At 56.1% G+C, this 16,647-nt stretch overlaps 1 protein-coding gene across 1 annotated transcript; it reads left to right on the plus strand.

Annotated features, from left to right (window-relative positions):
- Nucleotides 1-14,205: 14,205 nt before the first annotated feature.
- Nucleotides 14,206-15,339, plus strand: ACTRT2 (actin related protein T2). Its single transcript, XM_033113341.1, has one exon. The coding sequence runs from the start codon at nt 14,206-14,208 to the stop codon at nt 15,337-15,339; it is 1,134 nt and encodes a 377-aa protein (XP_032969232.1).
- Nucleotides 15,340-16,647: the final 1,308 nt, after the last annotated feature.

The raw sequence follows: 16,647 nt of genomic DNA on the forward strand, positions 1-16,647 counted from the left end.
GCTGCCAGGGTTGAGGTGACGAGGGCCCTGTTTTCACTCAAATCTGATTGTTAGAAAACTTGGGGAGAGGATGCAGTCTGAAGCGGTGGGACCAGATTTCCTCCTTATCACCATTGTTGTTGTCGTCGGGGGGTCACCATTCCCTGAGCCCCCGACCATGTCAGGCACTGTGCCAAGTGCTTTATGGGCGCTGTGTCCTCTAAGCCTGTCAGCCTCCTGGGGATCCCCACTATTCTTGACAGTTTGCAAAGAATGCACATCAAAGAGGCCCAGAGAGCTAGCTACTCATGGTCCCAGAGCTACTAAGTTGAAGACCTGGGATTTGAACCCAGGACGTTCTCGCTCTGGAGTGCATGTCATAATTATGACAGTTTTCCCTGACACTTGTTTGATGGGGAAATTTCAGCCACCCAACCAGCACCAAGGATCTGTCCATGCGTCGTTCCCGCATCAGGCTCCCCTGGGATGTGGCTGCTTGTAGTTTATCAGAGATATTCATGAGTAAGACCTACAAGGGACGAGAGGAGCAGGGGAGGTGGGGGACAGCTGGTGACCCTTGTGGTCTCACACAGTCTCTGGAACACGAAGCGTTGGGCTTGGGGGTATAGACAGCAGTGCACACATGAAACATCTGTCCTGTATACCTCCACAGTGGGTCATTGGAGGTGACCCTGGTGTTACGTCACTTCCCAGGCAAAGCTACTCATGTCAGTTGAAAGAAATTCTCCGGAGAAGAAGGAAACATAAGCTAGTAGTGCCCAACACTCAAGCAACAGGTAGATGGAGTTGTGGATCCAGTGAAGGGGGCCTGGGTGGAGCCCCGGTAGCGTCTGCTGCAGTGCACCCCTTGCCTGCTCAGAGTCACTTGCTACTCACAAGGAGTTCACCTATCCAGTCCCAGATTCTCCATGAATCTGTGCTCTTAATTCCTGCGGAAACTTCTAGGAAGAAGGTTAGGATGATAAACTGCGCCCCACTGCTACGGCAGATCTCAATACCTTACAGTTAGTTATACGACACTCACCCCCCTCGTTCTGGGTTCCCTCCCTCTAGGCTAGTTCTCCTCCTGGTCCAGTCAACTTGACGAGTGAGGGGATGCATTAGAGATCCGAGTCCTGGTTCCTAGGCCTTTGTAAGGCCATGGTCATTGTTCTTGGCCATTCACAGTTTAAACTGGGCCCTGGAGCGCCAACAGTGGCCCCAGCAAATTGTCTGCCTGCCAGGCATCGTCCTCCCCGCCCTGCTGTGTATAAGCAGCCCCGCCCCCAATGAACAGTATTAGTTAGTCCTTCCAGCACAACGACTGTTCTGCGTGGGGTGGCACGTGGGAGGGCCAGGGGGTCCACGGGGAGAGGCAGTGCTGTGCAGGCTCCTTTGTATGAGACACTCTGAGTTGTCAGTTGTGGAGCTGTGTACAGGAAATGCAAACCCATACCCGGAAGGTGTGTCAAACTAGGGAGAACGCCCGCCCTTCCCAGCATGGAAATGGCTCTACGGAACCAAGTCGCCACCGCGGATGCTTGGTGTCTCTGAGCTGTGGCCTTAGGGCCAGTCTCTGGGACTGACAGGTTGGACAGACAGCAGTGTTTATCATGCCGTCAGCCTCAGGAAGAGGAAACCCACAGGGCTGAGCCAACACAGAGCTTCAGACCCTGGCACCACGCCCACTTCATCCTTGAACCCATTGCTCAGACATGGAGATGGCTGAGGACGGCGGCTGGCTGAGAACGGGGGAAGTCACCCTGTCCACATGGTTGCTCAGAGCCCCTTGGGCAGTGAAAGCTCCCTGGTGAGCACTGATGTGCAACTTTGTGCCGTCCTCAGAGGTCCGCCCATGTGCCTCTTCCCCACAACTCCCTGTCCCCTATCTTCCAGTTTCCTCCCAGTCCTCTGAGCAGCTCGCTGAGCCATGAGCTTGTGCACGTCCACATCCTGGGAAATTTGTCTCCACAAAAGCAGATGTGGACCCAAGCTCTGCCCTCAGGAAGACATTAGCTCACCCTGCTTTTCAGCTCCGCCTCTGACAGCAGCGTGCTGTGCAGCCTTTTGTAGTGATGGACTGAATTGTGTCCTTCAAATTCTTAGGCTAAAGCTCTGACCCCCAGGGGGATGGTGTTGTGGGCGGCGCCTCTGAGAGGTGATTAGGTTTAGATGAAGTCGTGAGGGTAAAGCCCCACGGTGGCGACAGTGCCTCTGTAAGAAGAGGGAGAGACCAGAGCTCCCATTTTCTTTATCTATCTATCTATCTATCTATCTATCTATCTATCTATCTATCTATCTATCTATCTATATCATCTACCTACCTCTCATGTATCATCTATCTATCTAGTCTATCTATTATCTGTCTGTTTTCTATCTCTATCTCTCTGGATCTCTGTCTCTATCTCTTTCTCTTTGTCTCTTTCCTTGACCCTACTGCCTCCCTCCACCATGTAAGGACACAGCGCGAAGGCAGCGTCTACAAGTCAGGAAAACAGCTCTCAGCAGACCCAGACAGAACCTGCTCACACTCTGATCTGGATTTCCAGCCCCCAGAACTGTGAGACATAAATGTGTTGTCGAAGCCCCCTGTCTGTGGCGTTCTGATATAGCAGTTTGAACTAAGACAGTGGTTAAAGCAGTAAAGCAGCGTCTGGCCCACAACCCCCACCTCTGGGATTCGGTCCTAAGAACCTGGGGACACCCCAGTGCACAGGATATCCACGGCAGCACTGATTATCCCTCTGGAAGGTTTTCCACTCTTAAGAGGCAAAACTGATCACCTAAATTAATCCCCCACACAGAAAACCGTACAGTTGTCCGTCATTCTGCAGAAATGCTCAGGGGTTCCTGGGAAGACGAGTTGGCTTGGCAAGCACCCACGTGGCATCATGCCCTCTGCTCCCCTTCAGCTCAGCCACAGTCTCAGGCTGAGGAAGGGGAGCTCCAGAAAATCCATAAACCCTGCCCCGTGCCCACAGGTATGGGGGCCCAAGACACGGTGCCCTCTGAGGGCACTGGACAAAACTGAAAATCATTAGCCAGCACAGGTGGGGCCCCTCCAGCCTCTCCCTGGGGGTTACTGCTTTTCCCCAGAGCCCCTGATTCCAACAGCCCAGCCCACGTGGCCATGGTCTAGGCGGAGGATCCTGGCTGTGCTGCATAGACAGAGAGGGGCTGAAGACGAGGGCCCTGAGCCCTGGGGCTCGGCCCACAGTGCAGGCTCTCACTATCCCCAGCCCGGCCTACCCCTGACCCCTGGGCCTGGATGCCAAGCCTGGCTGCCCCCGTCCCCTGGCTGGTGTTGGGTGTTGTGGTTCCCCCAACAGGGACCTCTTTCACACACCAGGTCAAGGCTGGTTGGGAAACACCCCAAGTCAGAGAGCCAGTGCTTGTGATGAGCTGAGAGCCGGGGAGGGTGACGTCATCCCTGCCCCAGGGCCCCTGCTTGTCCCGTGCTCCTCCCTCACCATGCGGAATGCTCTGCTTCCAGGTCTCCCATGGTGATCTCTGCCTCGCCATTGGGGTCTTAGCTCAGTGGGGTACCCCTGATCACCTGACTGACTTAACTTGTCCCTCAGCCCCGTCCATCCCCACCTGTTTCATTTTCTTCGCGGTGCGTATTCCACTCTGACACCACGTGGGTGTGTATGTGATACCTCGTGCGCCACACCCTGCTGTTCCTGGCTGCAGCTCAGCGAGGCAGGGCCTGGGGACGGCTTGTGCCATATAAGCCGTCGTTGACTGGGCAGCAGGTGGGGAGGGCACAGGGGGCATTGGGGACAAGGTGTGGACCCCAGCCTCATCCACACTAAATCTCTTAAACAGCACCCTCAAGGATTGAGCCTCTGGAGGAAATAGGCAGGGATGGTTCTGCACTTGCCTCCTCTCGTGCTGGGCATGTGGGAACCGTGGCCCCCAGTGTGGTGGACCCTGGCCCACGTTCCTGGGGCCCGTCAGCTCCCGTTCCTCTCACGCTGCGCTGCTCTGGCTGACCCATGTTGCTGATATCTTGGGAACGTGGGATAAGAGCTGAGCATGGGCCATGGTTACCTCCTGGCTCTCAGGAGACTCGTGAGGGCAGCGTGACTGTTTCAAGTCTCTGCCGACTGGTTTTCCAGAGGTCCCTCTCCTGGGAGTCTGGGCAGACAGGCGCGGGCCCAGGGGAGAAGGAGGCTGGTGTCCATTTTTGGGTTGAATTCCCTTTTGGAAAGCGCCAGGCATGTCTCTGGCACGGATGCCCAGAGTGGCAGAGCTGGGACCCCGTGGCCAGCCGGCCAGCAGTCCTGGCTCACGCTCCGTTCCTTGATACGTGCTTCAGCCCACAGGCTTGGGAGGGCTGGGGAGGGGCAGATCTGGCTCCATCCTGATGACGTAGATCAAATGTTTCTCTACGTTTAGGCTCCTAGTGGAACACCAGCCATGGCAGGCCCCTTAGAGTGCTGAAGCCGAGGACTGGGGGCCCGGAGCACACTGGTGGGGCGGCTGGGTTTGCAACTGCAAGTACAAGGTGCCCAGTTCAACTTGAATTTCAGATAGAGACTGAAATGTGTTTAGTACAAGTGTGTCCTATGGAATTTGGCAGTTCCACATGACACTAACCAAGAATGACATCAGAAAGTATGAGCACGCCCCCCAATTAACCAACCCCATCTGGGGGTCACCGGGGAGGCCAGCTCAGGACTGCTCCCCATACAGGGTCTCTGCTCTCCAGCTTTTCCTGGTTCCCTGGAAGGGAGGTGAGGACACGGGCCAGGTAAGACGTGAGCAGAAGTACACGTCGCTTCCAGGCGCAGTGGCCCCTCAATGTCTTTCTCACCACCTGAACAGATGGCGCGTGAACCACCTGGATTCGCCCCATCGCCCTGGGTCTCGGAGTCTGCGTGGAGCTGAGGGAGCAGACTCAGAAGGCTGACAAGTGTCCTGGGGCTGCCAGAGTCCAGTGCTAGGCCCAGTCTTCCCATGCCACATCCAGTGGGACATTGGGAGATCCCGCCAGGCACCCGACACCTGTCCTTGGAGAAAACCCTCAAGAAAGAAAAGAAAAGAAAAGAAAAGAAAAAAGAAAAAAGGAGAAAAGAGAAGAGAAGAGAAGAGAAGAGAAGAGAAGAGAAAAGAGAAAAGGGAAGAGAAAACCCTCCCTGCTCGTGAAGGAGGCCCAGAGGACTGAGCCCACAGGCTACTCCAGTGCACTGCTCGCTCATTTGTAACCCCTGCCCGGACAGCGTCTTTCTGCTGGCACCGGCCCGCCTGTCATGGGACCCCCAAGCCCCGCCGTTGTGCGAGGTGCGTCCCCCTCCGGGCAGAAGGTGGGTTCCAAGAATGGCCATCATGAGGAGCCAGATGGGGAGCTGGGTGCTGCCTGGAGCATCACGTGCTTCCCCATCCTTCATCAAGTTCTCATTCATTCATTCATTCATTCATTCGTCTCAAAGGCTGTTGTCCAGGCAGGTGCTGGACTGGGCAGTTCAGGGCCACCGCGCTTACAAGATGGAGCCCCTGGCCTCCTGGAGCGTGAGCCCTGCTGGCAGAGACAGATGTGATCACAGTCGCGGATAGTAGCTGGACGACGACCATAATTTGCAAGAACAAGTGTGGGAGGAAGGTACACAGCAGTATTCCAGACTCCAGGCACCACCGTCCGTGGGACTCGGGCCCCGGAGGGTGGCCCTGCACCTGTGCACTGGTCTCCTAGCCCCCAGCCACAGGTGGCTATCGCACGGTGCACCTGGGCACTGAGCGTTAACTCAATGTCGACATCCATGGTCCCAGGTGGCTGTGACCACTGCATTGGGCAGCTCAGGTGAACAGGGTGGTCCAGGAAGCCCCTCTGAACCTTGTGCCCAGGTCTGGAGGGAAAGCGTCCCTCCAGCCCCTAGGAATTGGAGCAAGACCAGTGTGGGAGGCAGGGTGGGCCAGAGGGTGAGGGGTGGGAGACGGGAGAGGAGCGCAGGCAGGTCCAGTTTGCCTCGGGCCTCTGGACACAACCTGGACGTGATTTAATTCAGCCTGAAGGGGACGCTTTAGACGGTTGCAAGCATCAACCGGTTGACCACGAGATCCTTCTGGCTTCAGCTCCTTGTCACCCTCTGGGGCAGCGGGTCTGTGCCAGGTGCTTATTGTACTCACCAGCCAGGCTGCACGGTCCCTGAGCAGCGACATGGTTGTCAGGTCAAGGGAGCTGAGTGGAGAAGGCGCTGGAAGGCTGCATTGTTCTCTGCGCTGGGTCAGGAACCCTCGGCACCGGCCACCCACAAGCTCATCACCGAGATCTCAGACCCGCCACCCTGGCATGTCTCCCTCCGCCTCTCTAGACAAGGTCCACAAAGTTTGTTTGTAGAGAAGTCGTGTCTGCAACCCCTCAAACCCTAGATCCTTTGTCACTTGCCCAGAACCCGAGACATATAGACACAGGTGAGATGTGCACGGAGACGCTGCTGGGGGGAGACAGGAAGACGCGACCTGGCGTTGAGATTGGGTTTGGGGAGATGGCGCCCTCCGCCAAGGGCGTCTCCGGCTTCCTCTCCTCCTGGAAGGCGCGTTAAAGCCTCCGTCTCTTGAGCTGGGGATAAACTCTGAAATGCGACGTGGCCTTTTTGGTACTTTCTATAGAAGGTCCTGTGGATTTTGTTAAAAAGAAAGAAAAATGACAGTCAGGACAAGGGGAAATGGACCCCTTTAGAAAGGCGAGTTGGTGGGTGTGTTTCCTCCGCACGGACTGCCCGAGGCTGCAGGGAAAGCTGCCCCACAGGGTCGGGGGCTCAGAGCACCAGGGGCACCTCAAAGCAGACTCGGGTGAGGAAGGAACTCAAAAGGACGATGTCATTACCTGTCATGGCTGTGTGTTTACGTGGATGTCAGACAGGTGACGCAGCTTAAACACCTGACCGTTATTCTGAGACTCTTCCCGGGGCTGCTGTAACAAGTCACCACCTTGGGGGGCCAGGAGGCTTAAAACTATAGCAACTGATGCTCTCTCTCTTTTGGGGGCCAGACCTCCAAAACCAAGGTGTGGGCAGGTGGTTCCCGGAGGCTCTGAGGGAGCGTCTTCTCCGTGGCTCTCCAGCTTCTGGTCACGGTCGGAGGTTGGTGCTGTCCCGTTCCTTGGCTGGAGCCACACCGCCCCCGTCTCTGCCCTCATCATCACGTGGCCTTCTCCCTGTGTGTCTGTCCTCTTCTGAGGACTCCAGCCGTTGCAATTAGGGCCCATGCTACTTCAACATGCCCTCATCTTAACTTATTTAATTGTGTCTGCAGAGACCCTATTTCCAAATAAGGGCATATTCTGAGGTTCTGGGTGGCTGTGGATCTTTGGGGTAACCTGTTCGGCCCAGGACACGTGGTGTACAAACCCTTCAGAACCGAGCATGGATCCTCAGCCCTGTGTCAGCCACGGTTCCAGTGTCTTGGGACCCAGCTCCTGACGGGTCCGGCCACCTTCCTGATCTGTGGACCAGGATGGAAGTGGGAGAGGACGCCCTCGTGGACGAGCCTCGGCCGTGCTGGGGGTGTCATCAGGGTGCCATCCAGCCCCTTACCCACCACCGTGATGGGGACGGGCCACGGGGCCAGCAGACCATGTGCAGAGGGGGGTGAGCGCTTCTGCGTGGAGACGCCTGTGTCTGGAGCAGCTCCTCCACGCCCCCCCCCCCCGTGAGAATGGGCACCCCCAGAAGAGGGCACCTCCTCCATTCCCCGTCGCCAGCCTGTGGAAGGCAGCCTCATGGTGGACAAAAATCCTTTCACCTGGAGCCAGAACTCCACGGAGATGATGAATCTTCCCCCACGTCTGTTTCAGGACCAATGCCTGCCACTTACAATATGAAAAACGCCGGCAAGCTGGCTGGAAGCGGGACGTGGTGAAAAGGTTAGTCCCCTGCCTTGGGCTGGCGCTGTACCCTGCCCCCACCGGAACACAAAGCCTTTTCTTTCTCCAGCTGGAAACGCACACTGGCCCATGAATGCAAAGAGCTCTTTCAACATTAGATTTTAAATTATTTGAATTAAATCTGGGATCCTTCCGGGCCGCGTGCTCCCCGGGTTATTCATCACCGGCTCAATGCAGAGGGCTGCCCAGCACCTCCAGGGACTGCCCTCACGTAGATGCTGCCTCGGAAACCTTATGAACTGTTTCAAACTGAAAGCTGGGCCGGCCGGTTGGCGGGAGCTCAGGCACACTCTGCTCGTCGGAAGCTGGCAGCTCTGCACACTTGTTCATTTGCTCTGGCTTTCCTCTGGGTAATCACTTTAATACACTTGAAAATAAACCTTTTCCCCACTGAGGCAGGGCAGCTTTTTCCCTATTTAGCAAACATTGATTTTTTCCCTCCTTCAGTGTCCAGCCTTGCCATGAAACTAACTAACAAGCCTCTTTTGTTCCAGTGCCCCCTCCGACCCCCACCCCCAACCCGCACATCTTGTGACACTTCCACTGGGCGCCAGCAGGGGGCGGGAGACACTCTTTTTTGAGGGCCACCCTAAGGGTGCTCCTGCTGGACTGGCCATGGGTCAGGGACAGCCTGGTGATGGGGTGACCAGCAGCTCAGAGACTCAATGGTGAGGGAGGCTGAGACTGCTCACCTGGCTGTGTGGGGAGGGGCAGGGAACACCCCTAGTGTGTTGGAGATGACTGAGGTCAGGATGTAACATTTTGCAGTAATAAGAAGTGGCAGCAGTACTGGTTATATAAACGCGGCCACCAACTCCCAGAGAGTCTCTGAGGAAGCCAGAAGAGGCCCAGCCAGGGTACTCACGCCAATTGACTGGCGTCCCCGGCACCCCTGATTATGGGGCCACCCTCCTCAAACAGCCACAGCTGCCTCTTCTCCTGAGACTCAAGCAGTGCTGTGAGCTGCCAGCAAAAGGTGGCATCCCTGCTGACAGCTGGGGGAACTGAGGCCAGAGCAGCCATGCTTGGGTCAGAACTGCCAGAGGGTGACCCTCCCTGTAGTCCTGGCACTCTGGTCGATGCCCCTTTGTGGGCAGCTTCCAATATGGCACTTAACCTGGGCATGTGCACCTTTATGTGACCTCTCCTCGTAGTCAGGGCAGGGCAGACTCGCTTCTGGCCAACAGAAAACAGCAGAAGCCGTGGGAGGTCACTTCCAAGATTAGATTATAAAAAGGCTGTGGCTTCCAACTTGGGTGCTTGCGTGCTCTCCCTCTCTCTATCTTGATTGATCCCACTAAGGGGAGCCAGCTGCCACATCATGAGGTCACCTGGGAGGACCCCACATGGGGAAGGACTGAGGCCTGCCAACTGCCATGTGGGTGAGGTTGGAAGCGGAGCCATCCTCACCTCCCCGTGGAGCCTTCAGATGAGACCGCAGCCCCACCGGCTACGTGACGGTGACCTAATGAAAGACGGAGCCATTGGCACCCCCGTGAGCCATGCGCAGATTCCAGACCTGGAGGAACTGTGAGATAAGAAGTGTTTGTTGTTTTCAGTTGCTAAGTTTGGGGTTAACTTGTTACATAGCAACGGATGATGAATACGGCCCCTTTTCTGTGCTGCACGGAGCAGGCACGTCTGAGACGTTGCTGGGCTCCCTTCTTCTCATTTGCTTTCTCCACACCAATGAGTCAGCTCTCATCCGGCAGGTGTTATGGGTTGAATTGCATCCCCCAAATTGTTATGTTCAAGTCCTAACCCCCGGCACCCATGAATGTGACCTTATTTGGAAGTAGGGTCTTTGGGATGATCTAGTTTAGATGAGGCCTGATCCAATAGGACTGGAGTCCTTACGAAAAGGGGAAATTTGGCACAGACACGCAGATAGGGAGAAAGCCAGGCGAAGACTTGGGGTTACACTGCTACAAGCCAAGGAACTACCAGAAGCTGCAGAGAAGCCGGGGGCATCCTTCCCTAACACCTTCAGAGGGAGCACAGTCCTGCTGATCCCTTGATCTTGGACTTCCAGCCTGAAGGACAATAAGATAATACAGCTGACCCTTGAACAATAAGAGACTTGGGATGCCAATAACCCCTGAAGTCAAAAATCTGAGTATAAGTTAAGTCTCCCCTCTGCAAGAGAAGATGCTCGCTTCAGTCACTACGACAGGAAAGATGGATGGGAAGGAGGAAGGAGAGAGAGAGGGAGGGAGGGACGAGGGAAGGAGGAGAGAGAGAGGGAGGGAAGGAGGGAGGGAAAGAAGGAGGGAAGGAGGGAGGGAGGCAACATAACTGAGTAAGAGATAGGATAGATGGATGGATGAGAGGGGTAGATGGATGGTGGACAGAAGAGTGAGTAGGTGGGTGAGTTGGTGACTGGATGGACATATGAGAGAGTAAATGGATGGGTAGATGGGTGGATGGATGCATGAACAGATGGGGAACGGACAGGTAGGTTGGTGATACAAGTTCCATCTCAGAGACTTAAAAGGGCTATGAGGAGGAGAGCTCAGGGCTTTGGGCTTCTCCGGGGGTGACTGGCAGAGAGGAGGAAGAGAGGCCAGTCCTCGGGCCTTCCTGCGAGCACGCATGGCCCCTGGACTCACACAGCTCCACTGGACGTGTGTACCATTCTCTCTCTTGCAAGAGCATGCCCATCTTGCCATCTGCAGAGTCACCCTGTTTCTTCAGGCTGTTGGCCGACATGGGACCAGGCCCTCAGTAACCAGGATCTGGCCGCCAGATGTCAGGCAGCACTAATGAGCCCAGTCTGCTGGTCACTAATTGGCTGAGGTTCTGGGCGCCAGTGACAGATGGAACCAGGGACACCAGGACAGACAGGACAGGCCTAGTCCAGGCTTGGGTGGCCCAGTCACACTGAACCAGGGTAGTGAGAGGCAGGGGTGTCCGGCAGATTCAGGGCTGCCCACTGCCAAGTGTAAGTGCCTGGCAGCTTCCCAAGGCTTTCCAGGGGCTGTCCACCTCCGTCATGGACGGGGGCTCCTCCAAGGGCATGGGAGGTGGGGGCCGGGCTGGGGCTGGAGAGGGCTGCAGCTGGACGTGACTGCTGGAGCAGAAATAAGAGCCAGCCTTCCTGTGTAGGACGGAAACGAATGCCCTCCAGAATAATCACGGCGGTGAGCCTTGCCCTGAGGAGGGAGATGGAGTTACAGCCAGTTCGCCCATAAACTTGTTCAACCGATTTACGAGGCGCGGGGTGGGGGCAGGGCGGCTGTGGCCCGGCGGGCCTCTGGCTGGTGCTGGGAGAGGGGAGAACGCCCTTGTGCTAACCACCCTCGCGGCAAATGCTCGGTCACGGCGTGTTTCTGTCACACGGAACATCACGTCCCCTGAAGTGGCAAGGGCAGCTGTGGGCATCGACGTGGACACCTGCACCGGCACACGCGTGGCCCCTCTGAGATCTATAGACCCAGCTGGCAGAGGGATGGAGACGTTTCTCTGATGGCCATCTGACGTCGAGGAGGCAGGACGGCTGAGGACTAGGTTCCCAGGCACCTGAGAGCCTCCGGGGGCAGTTTCTGCCCCGGGGGGATCGTGAAACCAACACAGCATCACGTAGGCCGTAGCTCATAAACCCACTCGGTTTTCTCAGTGGTCATGGGGCATCACCCCCCAGAGAGTATCTCGCTTCTTGGTGGGGGTCTCAGAACCTTCCCACTGTTCTCCAAGCAAGGGACAATCTATCAGCTGATTGGACATTTAGTGTGGGGGGCAGAAACCTTTACCGAACCTGGGGGCTGGCTCGGGCGGCAAACCCAGAGCTGACATCTGGGGAGCTGGCCTTTGCCTGACGTCTGAGCCCTGGGCGTGGAGCAGGGAAGGTGGACCCCTGGCTGGGGACCCTTTGTCTCCAGTGTACAGAGAAGGGCAAAGTGGGGACTGCGTCCCAGGACCACTCTGCCGGGTGCGTGGCATGCAACGGCCATGACCATCCTGGGTTGTGAGGCAGGGTGGGGTTACCAGACCCAGGGCAGAGGGCAGCACGTGTCTCAGGCTCAGCAGGGAGTGAAAACATTTAGGAAAAGGGTCCTGGAAATACTGGGATGGCTTTGCTCAGAGCCACTCCCCGACGGCTGGCCCTGCTTGGGCCTGGAGGGTCTGAACTCATCCAGGGCAGACAGGGCTCACAGAAGGACAGAGAATGGCTGTTACAGATTCCGTGACAGGTGGAGGGCCCCAGACCTAACCTGGAGGCCGGAGAGGAAGCTAGGCCTGGGGGGCGGTTGGGAGGGGGGCGCCGTGTGGCCTGCGTGTGGGTCGGAGGCAGCTGGCCCCGGGGACACTGTTACTGTGCATTGTGTCAGCAACAGGGTGCCGTGAGGCCTCAGCACTTTCCCAACGGACAGTCTAAGCACCACCGGTCAGTCTAAGCTTTGCATGAGTGTCTGTCCTTTCCTCTCTGTCTCTTCTGCAAATGCCAATGTCCCAGCAACGTGAGCATCCGGCACACAGCCCTGGGTGCAACCTGGCATTTGGAACCGACATGCAGTCCTCTCTCCCCAGCAGCTCCCATGTGGGCTGCTTTGGGGCCCAGATCCAGAGGCCTTGAGAGCACGTCCCTCCTGATTCAGCCGTGAATGCGGGCAGCAAAGAGAAAATTCAAGCAAAGTCTGAGATCCGAGTACAGAGGCCGTTTGTGGCATCACCAGTCACACCCCCACCCTCACAGCAGCCTGTGAGGGACACACACTCCCCTAAATGTTGGACCCCAAATCTTAGAAGCCTCGCAGTGGTAGCCGATGATGGTTCTGGGCTGTGCAAACTCGGGTCTGAGGTCAAGTCACCGCATCAACCTTGTCACCCACTTGATTCCATTTCTGTCTGGAGGTGTCCCTGGGCAAAATCTCTAGTAACACTGAGTTTTTATTGACTCCCCCCCAGGGCTCAGCCCCGGTCGGTGCCCACAATGCCCCACGTCTAGGTCACACAGCTATACCACACGGCCACACCATGCGTCTACACGACACGACTGGCACATATTCATTTTTTGCTGGTGGGTTGGCAGGACGTACAGTGAGCTCCACTGGCGGAGGAGGCATGGGGTCTGGGAGGGCTGTGACCGTGGGAGGTGGTCCTCTGGGAGAGCGTTCTGGACGGGGGAGGAGCTGGACTGGAGGGTGGCTTGGGACGTGACAAGAGGGGAGAAACCAGCAGTAAATGTCGTGTGTTCCAAGGCCACCCCACCCTCCTTAAGACATCAGTGGGCCTTGGTTCCCAGGCCTGATCTCCACCAGTTTCTTTCTGAGCTGAAAACCAGTCTGGGGTCTGAGTCCTGGTGCTGTTGGCCTGGTTCTCTGGCGGCTGGAGAGTGGCTCTTCAGCCCAGCCCTCGCCACCTTCCTGGCCTTGATGACCTGGTCATTTCTGACTGTGCTTCAGGGGGTTGTGCTGACTGAGTGACAGGCCACAGGCAGAGATATCCCAGGCTGGAATCAGGGCTGGCCCTTCATGAAAGCTCTCCCCCCACCCCCTTCTCACAGGCTACTGCATTCCCAACCCCATGGACCAGTGGTTGTTGCTCTGTGACAGAGCTCCCGGGGCTGCAGAGAGCAGTAAGGGACCCTGACTTCAAGCCAGAGTAGGGACATGCACTCTTGGAGAGAGAACCAGCAGGCCCAGGCGGCTTTGCTTAGCATCCACCTGTGGGACCGAGAGCCAGGGCTGGTGGGGTAACTGGAAGAGAAATCCCCAAGGACTTCCTGGAGGAGTCTGAATTTTAAAGAGAACATTCCAAATGCGTGCTGTGAGGAGGCTGTGGACATCACCCCTCCAACCTGGACCTATGCCTGGTGTGTGGTCACTCCTTAGCAAAGAAAGTATGTTTTTGTCACCCTACCAACAGAAAGCAGCTCAGTCGGCCCGAGACACTGGTTCTCTGGGTAGGCCCAGGCTGAGCTGCTTCACTTGGTTCTAACACTTGGCCTCAGGTCCACAGGCTATTGTAACACCCATGGGTACGGCTGGCCTTCTCTGTTTGGTGTCTGACCAGGTGGGGAGTGCCAGGGGCTCTGAGGCCCCACCCCCTAGAGACCCTTTGGTGCCTGCTGAGGACAATTGTTGCCTTGGCTGGATTGTTACCTATGGGGCTGTCATCCCTGAAAAGGCCTCAGCAGCCTAGGCCAGTAAGGAGAGCTGGTCTGTGGGCGAGGATGGAGGGCTCTCAGGGACCCGCCATGTGTTAGCCTGCCTGGAAGACGCCCCGACGACTGTGGAATCCCATGCCCCTAAAACTTCTAGAGGGGCCTCTTGTGTCACAAAGCAGCCGAGAGGCTTCTGTCTTTATTTTGCTGATGTGTGGAAGAGGATGCTGCAGGCATGTCTAACCCACGCGTGTTAGAGTCTCCCGCCGTGATTTTTGACAATGGGTCTGGGCTCTGCAAAGCAGGCCTGTCCGGAGAGATCGGACCCCGCCATGTCATCAGCTCCATCGTGGGACACCCGAAATTCAAGATGCCTTTGGCAGGACCCAATCAGAAGACGTACTTTGTGGGGGAAGAGGCCCTGCACAAGTACGAGGGCTTACACCTGCACCACCCCATTGAGCGAGGCCTGGTCACGGGGTGGGACGACATGGAGAAGCTCTGGAAGCACCTCTTCGAGTGGGAGCTGGGCGTGAAAGCCAGCGAACGGCCGGTGCTCATGACCGAGCCCTCCCTGAACCCCAGGGAGGCCCGAGAGAGGACGGCTGAGGTGATGTTTGAGAAGTTCCATGTACCTGCCTTCTACCTATCGGACCAGGCTGTGCTGGCCCTTTACGCCTCGGCCTGCGTCACGGGCCTGGTAGTGGACAGCGGGGATGGGGTCACTTGCACTGTCCCCATCTTCGAGGGGTACTCCCTGCCCCATGCGGTCACCAAGCTCTATGTGGCGGGGAGGGACATCACAGAGCACCTCATGCGGCTGCTGCTGGCTAGCGGGCGGACCTTCCCGTGTGTCCTGGACAAAACCCTGGTGAACGACATTAAGGAGAAGTTGTGCTATGTGGCCCTGGAGCCCGAGAAGGAGCTGTCCCAGAGGCCCGAGGAGGTCCTGAGAGAGTACAGGCTGCCAGACGGGAACATCATCCACATTGGGGACCAGCTGTACCAGGCGCCCGAGGCCCTGTTCATGCCCGACCAGCTGGGCATCCAGAACCCAGGCCTCTCCAAAATGGTTTCCCGCAGCATCACCAAGTGTGACGCCGACATCCAGAAGACTCTTTACGGGGAGATTGTGCTGTCCGGGGGCACCACTCTGTTCCAGGGGCTCGACGACCGGCTGCTGAAGGACCTGGAGCAGCTGGCTTCCAAAGGGACCCCCATCAAGATCACGGCTCCCCCCGACAGATGGTTCTCCACGTGGATCGGCGCCTCCGTCGTCACATCCCTGAGCAGCTTCAAGCAGATGTGGGTCACCTCTGCAGACTTCAAGGAGTTTGGCACGTCCGTGGTCCAGAGAAGATGCTTCTGAGGGCCCCGCACATGGGGCGGTCCCCGGGACCATGAGCTCACCCCTCGGCATTGGCAGGGTGTTGAATAAAAAGCAGATGGTGCGGCTTGGCCAAATCAGGCTCATTCTTTCTCGGTGGCGCCAGAACAAGTTCTAACCCTGGTGGTGAATCTCTGTGAAGTCACTCTGTCCCCCACCCCCTCGCCCTCTCCTGAGAAAGCCCTGGGTTATGAGTTGAGGCTGTGTCCATCTGCAGCATTGGGACCAAAAGCAGGGGCCCGGGCCTCATGTTCGAGTTGGCAGGAGTCTGGAGTCTGCATTTTAAACACATGGTGTAGGTGGATCTGAGACCGAGTCAGGAGGGGGTGGCAGGACAAGTGGGAGTGCTGCCCTGTGCTGGGCCAAGAAGCCCTCACCTGGGTGGGTCTTGAGCACAGCAGAGCTCTCGCAGCTAAGCAGGTGGGAGCCCTTGTCCCAAGTGGATGGGGACCAGCAAGGGAGAAATCCCCACCTGTTGAAGGCTCTCTGAGGGTTCCGCTCCCGGGAGCGTGCGAGACTCGACACCTCCATTGCACTGTTGCGACCTTTCTGTATGCTTTTACTTTCAAAGATGTTTAACGCAGCATTTAGGGGTAAAATACTGGGACAAAGTTCATAGCCTCAATGAAAGAAGGATTGAATAAATTATGCGAAAGGGAATTTTTCCACGTTGATTTGGTAGAAATCTCCCAAAATATTACTGGGAGAGAAGTGGAGAACGCAGAGTAGTCTTTATAAGATGATTCCCCTTTTGTCTGGTAAAGAAAACAATGGCACTTCCCCATGCATATGGTGTATATGAAGGCAGAAGATATTTGGGTCACATTTTTAACCTATGATTCCAATCTCTGTCTTTTAATTGGTGTATTTAGACAGTTTACGTTTAAAGTAATATTTTCTCTCTTAAGTCTGCCATTTTATTGTTTTCTGTTTGTTTCCTCTGTTTCTTGTTCCCATTTCTCTTTTCTTACCTGCCTGCGGGTTCCTTGAGTGTCTTTAGGATTCCATCTTGATTATTTATGGGTTTTGAGTTTGTATGCTGTTTTAGTGATTGCCTTTGTCCACTACTACTGCCATTTCCCCACTTGGAGTTAAATGTTGAAGCCTGACTTCTGTGTAAATCCTTTACCCTCCCAACTTTTAAAATATAATTGTTTGCAGTATTTCCTCTGTGTACATCAAGCCCAACCTCATGGTGTCAAGATTTTTCCTTCCACCCTCGAATGATTTAAGAAACTCATGAGAAGAATAGTCTGAAAGGGTTGCCCGTATTTTTACCCAATCCCAAGT

The sequence above is a fragment of the Rhinolophus ferrumequinum genome, chromosome 9 (genome assembly GCF_004115265.2).
Source record: "Rhinolophus ferrumequinum isolate MPI-CBG mRhiFer1 chromosome 9, mRhiFer1_v1.p, whole genome shotgun sequence".
NCBI lineage: Eukaryota > Metazoa > Chordata > Mammalia > Chiroptera > Rhinolophidae > Rhinolophus > Rhinolophus ferrumequinum.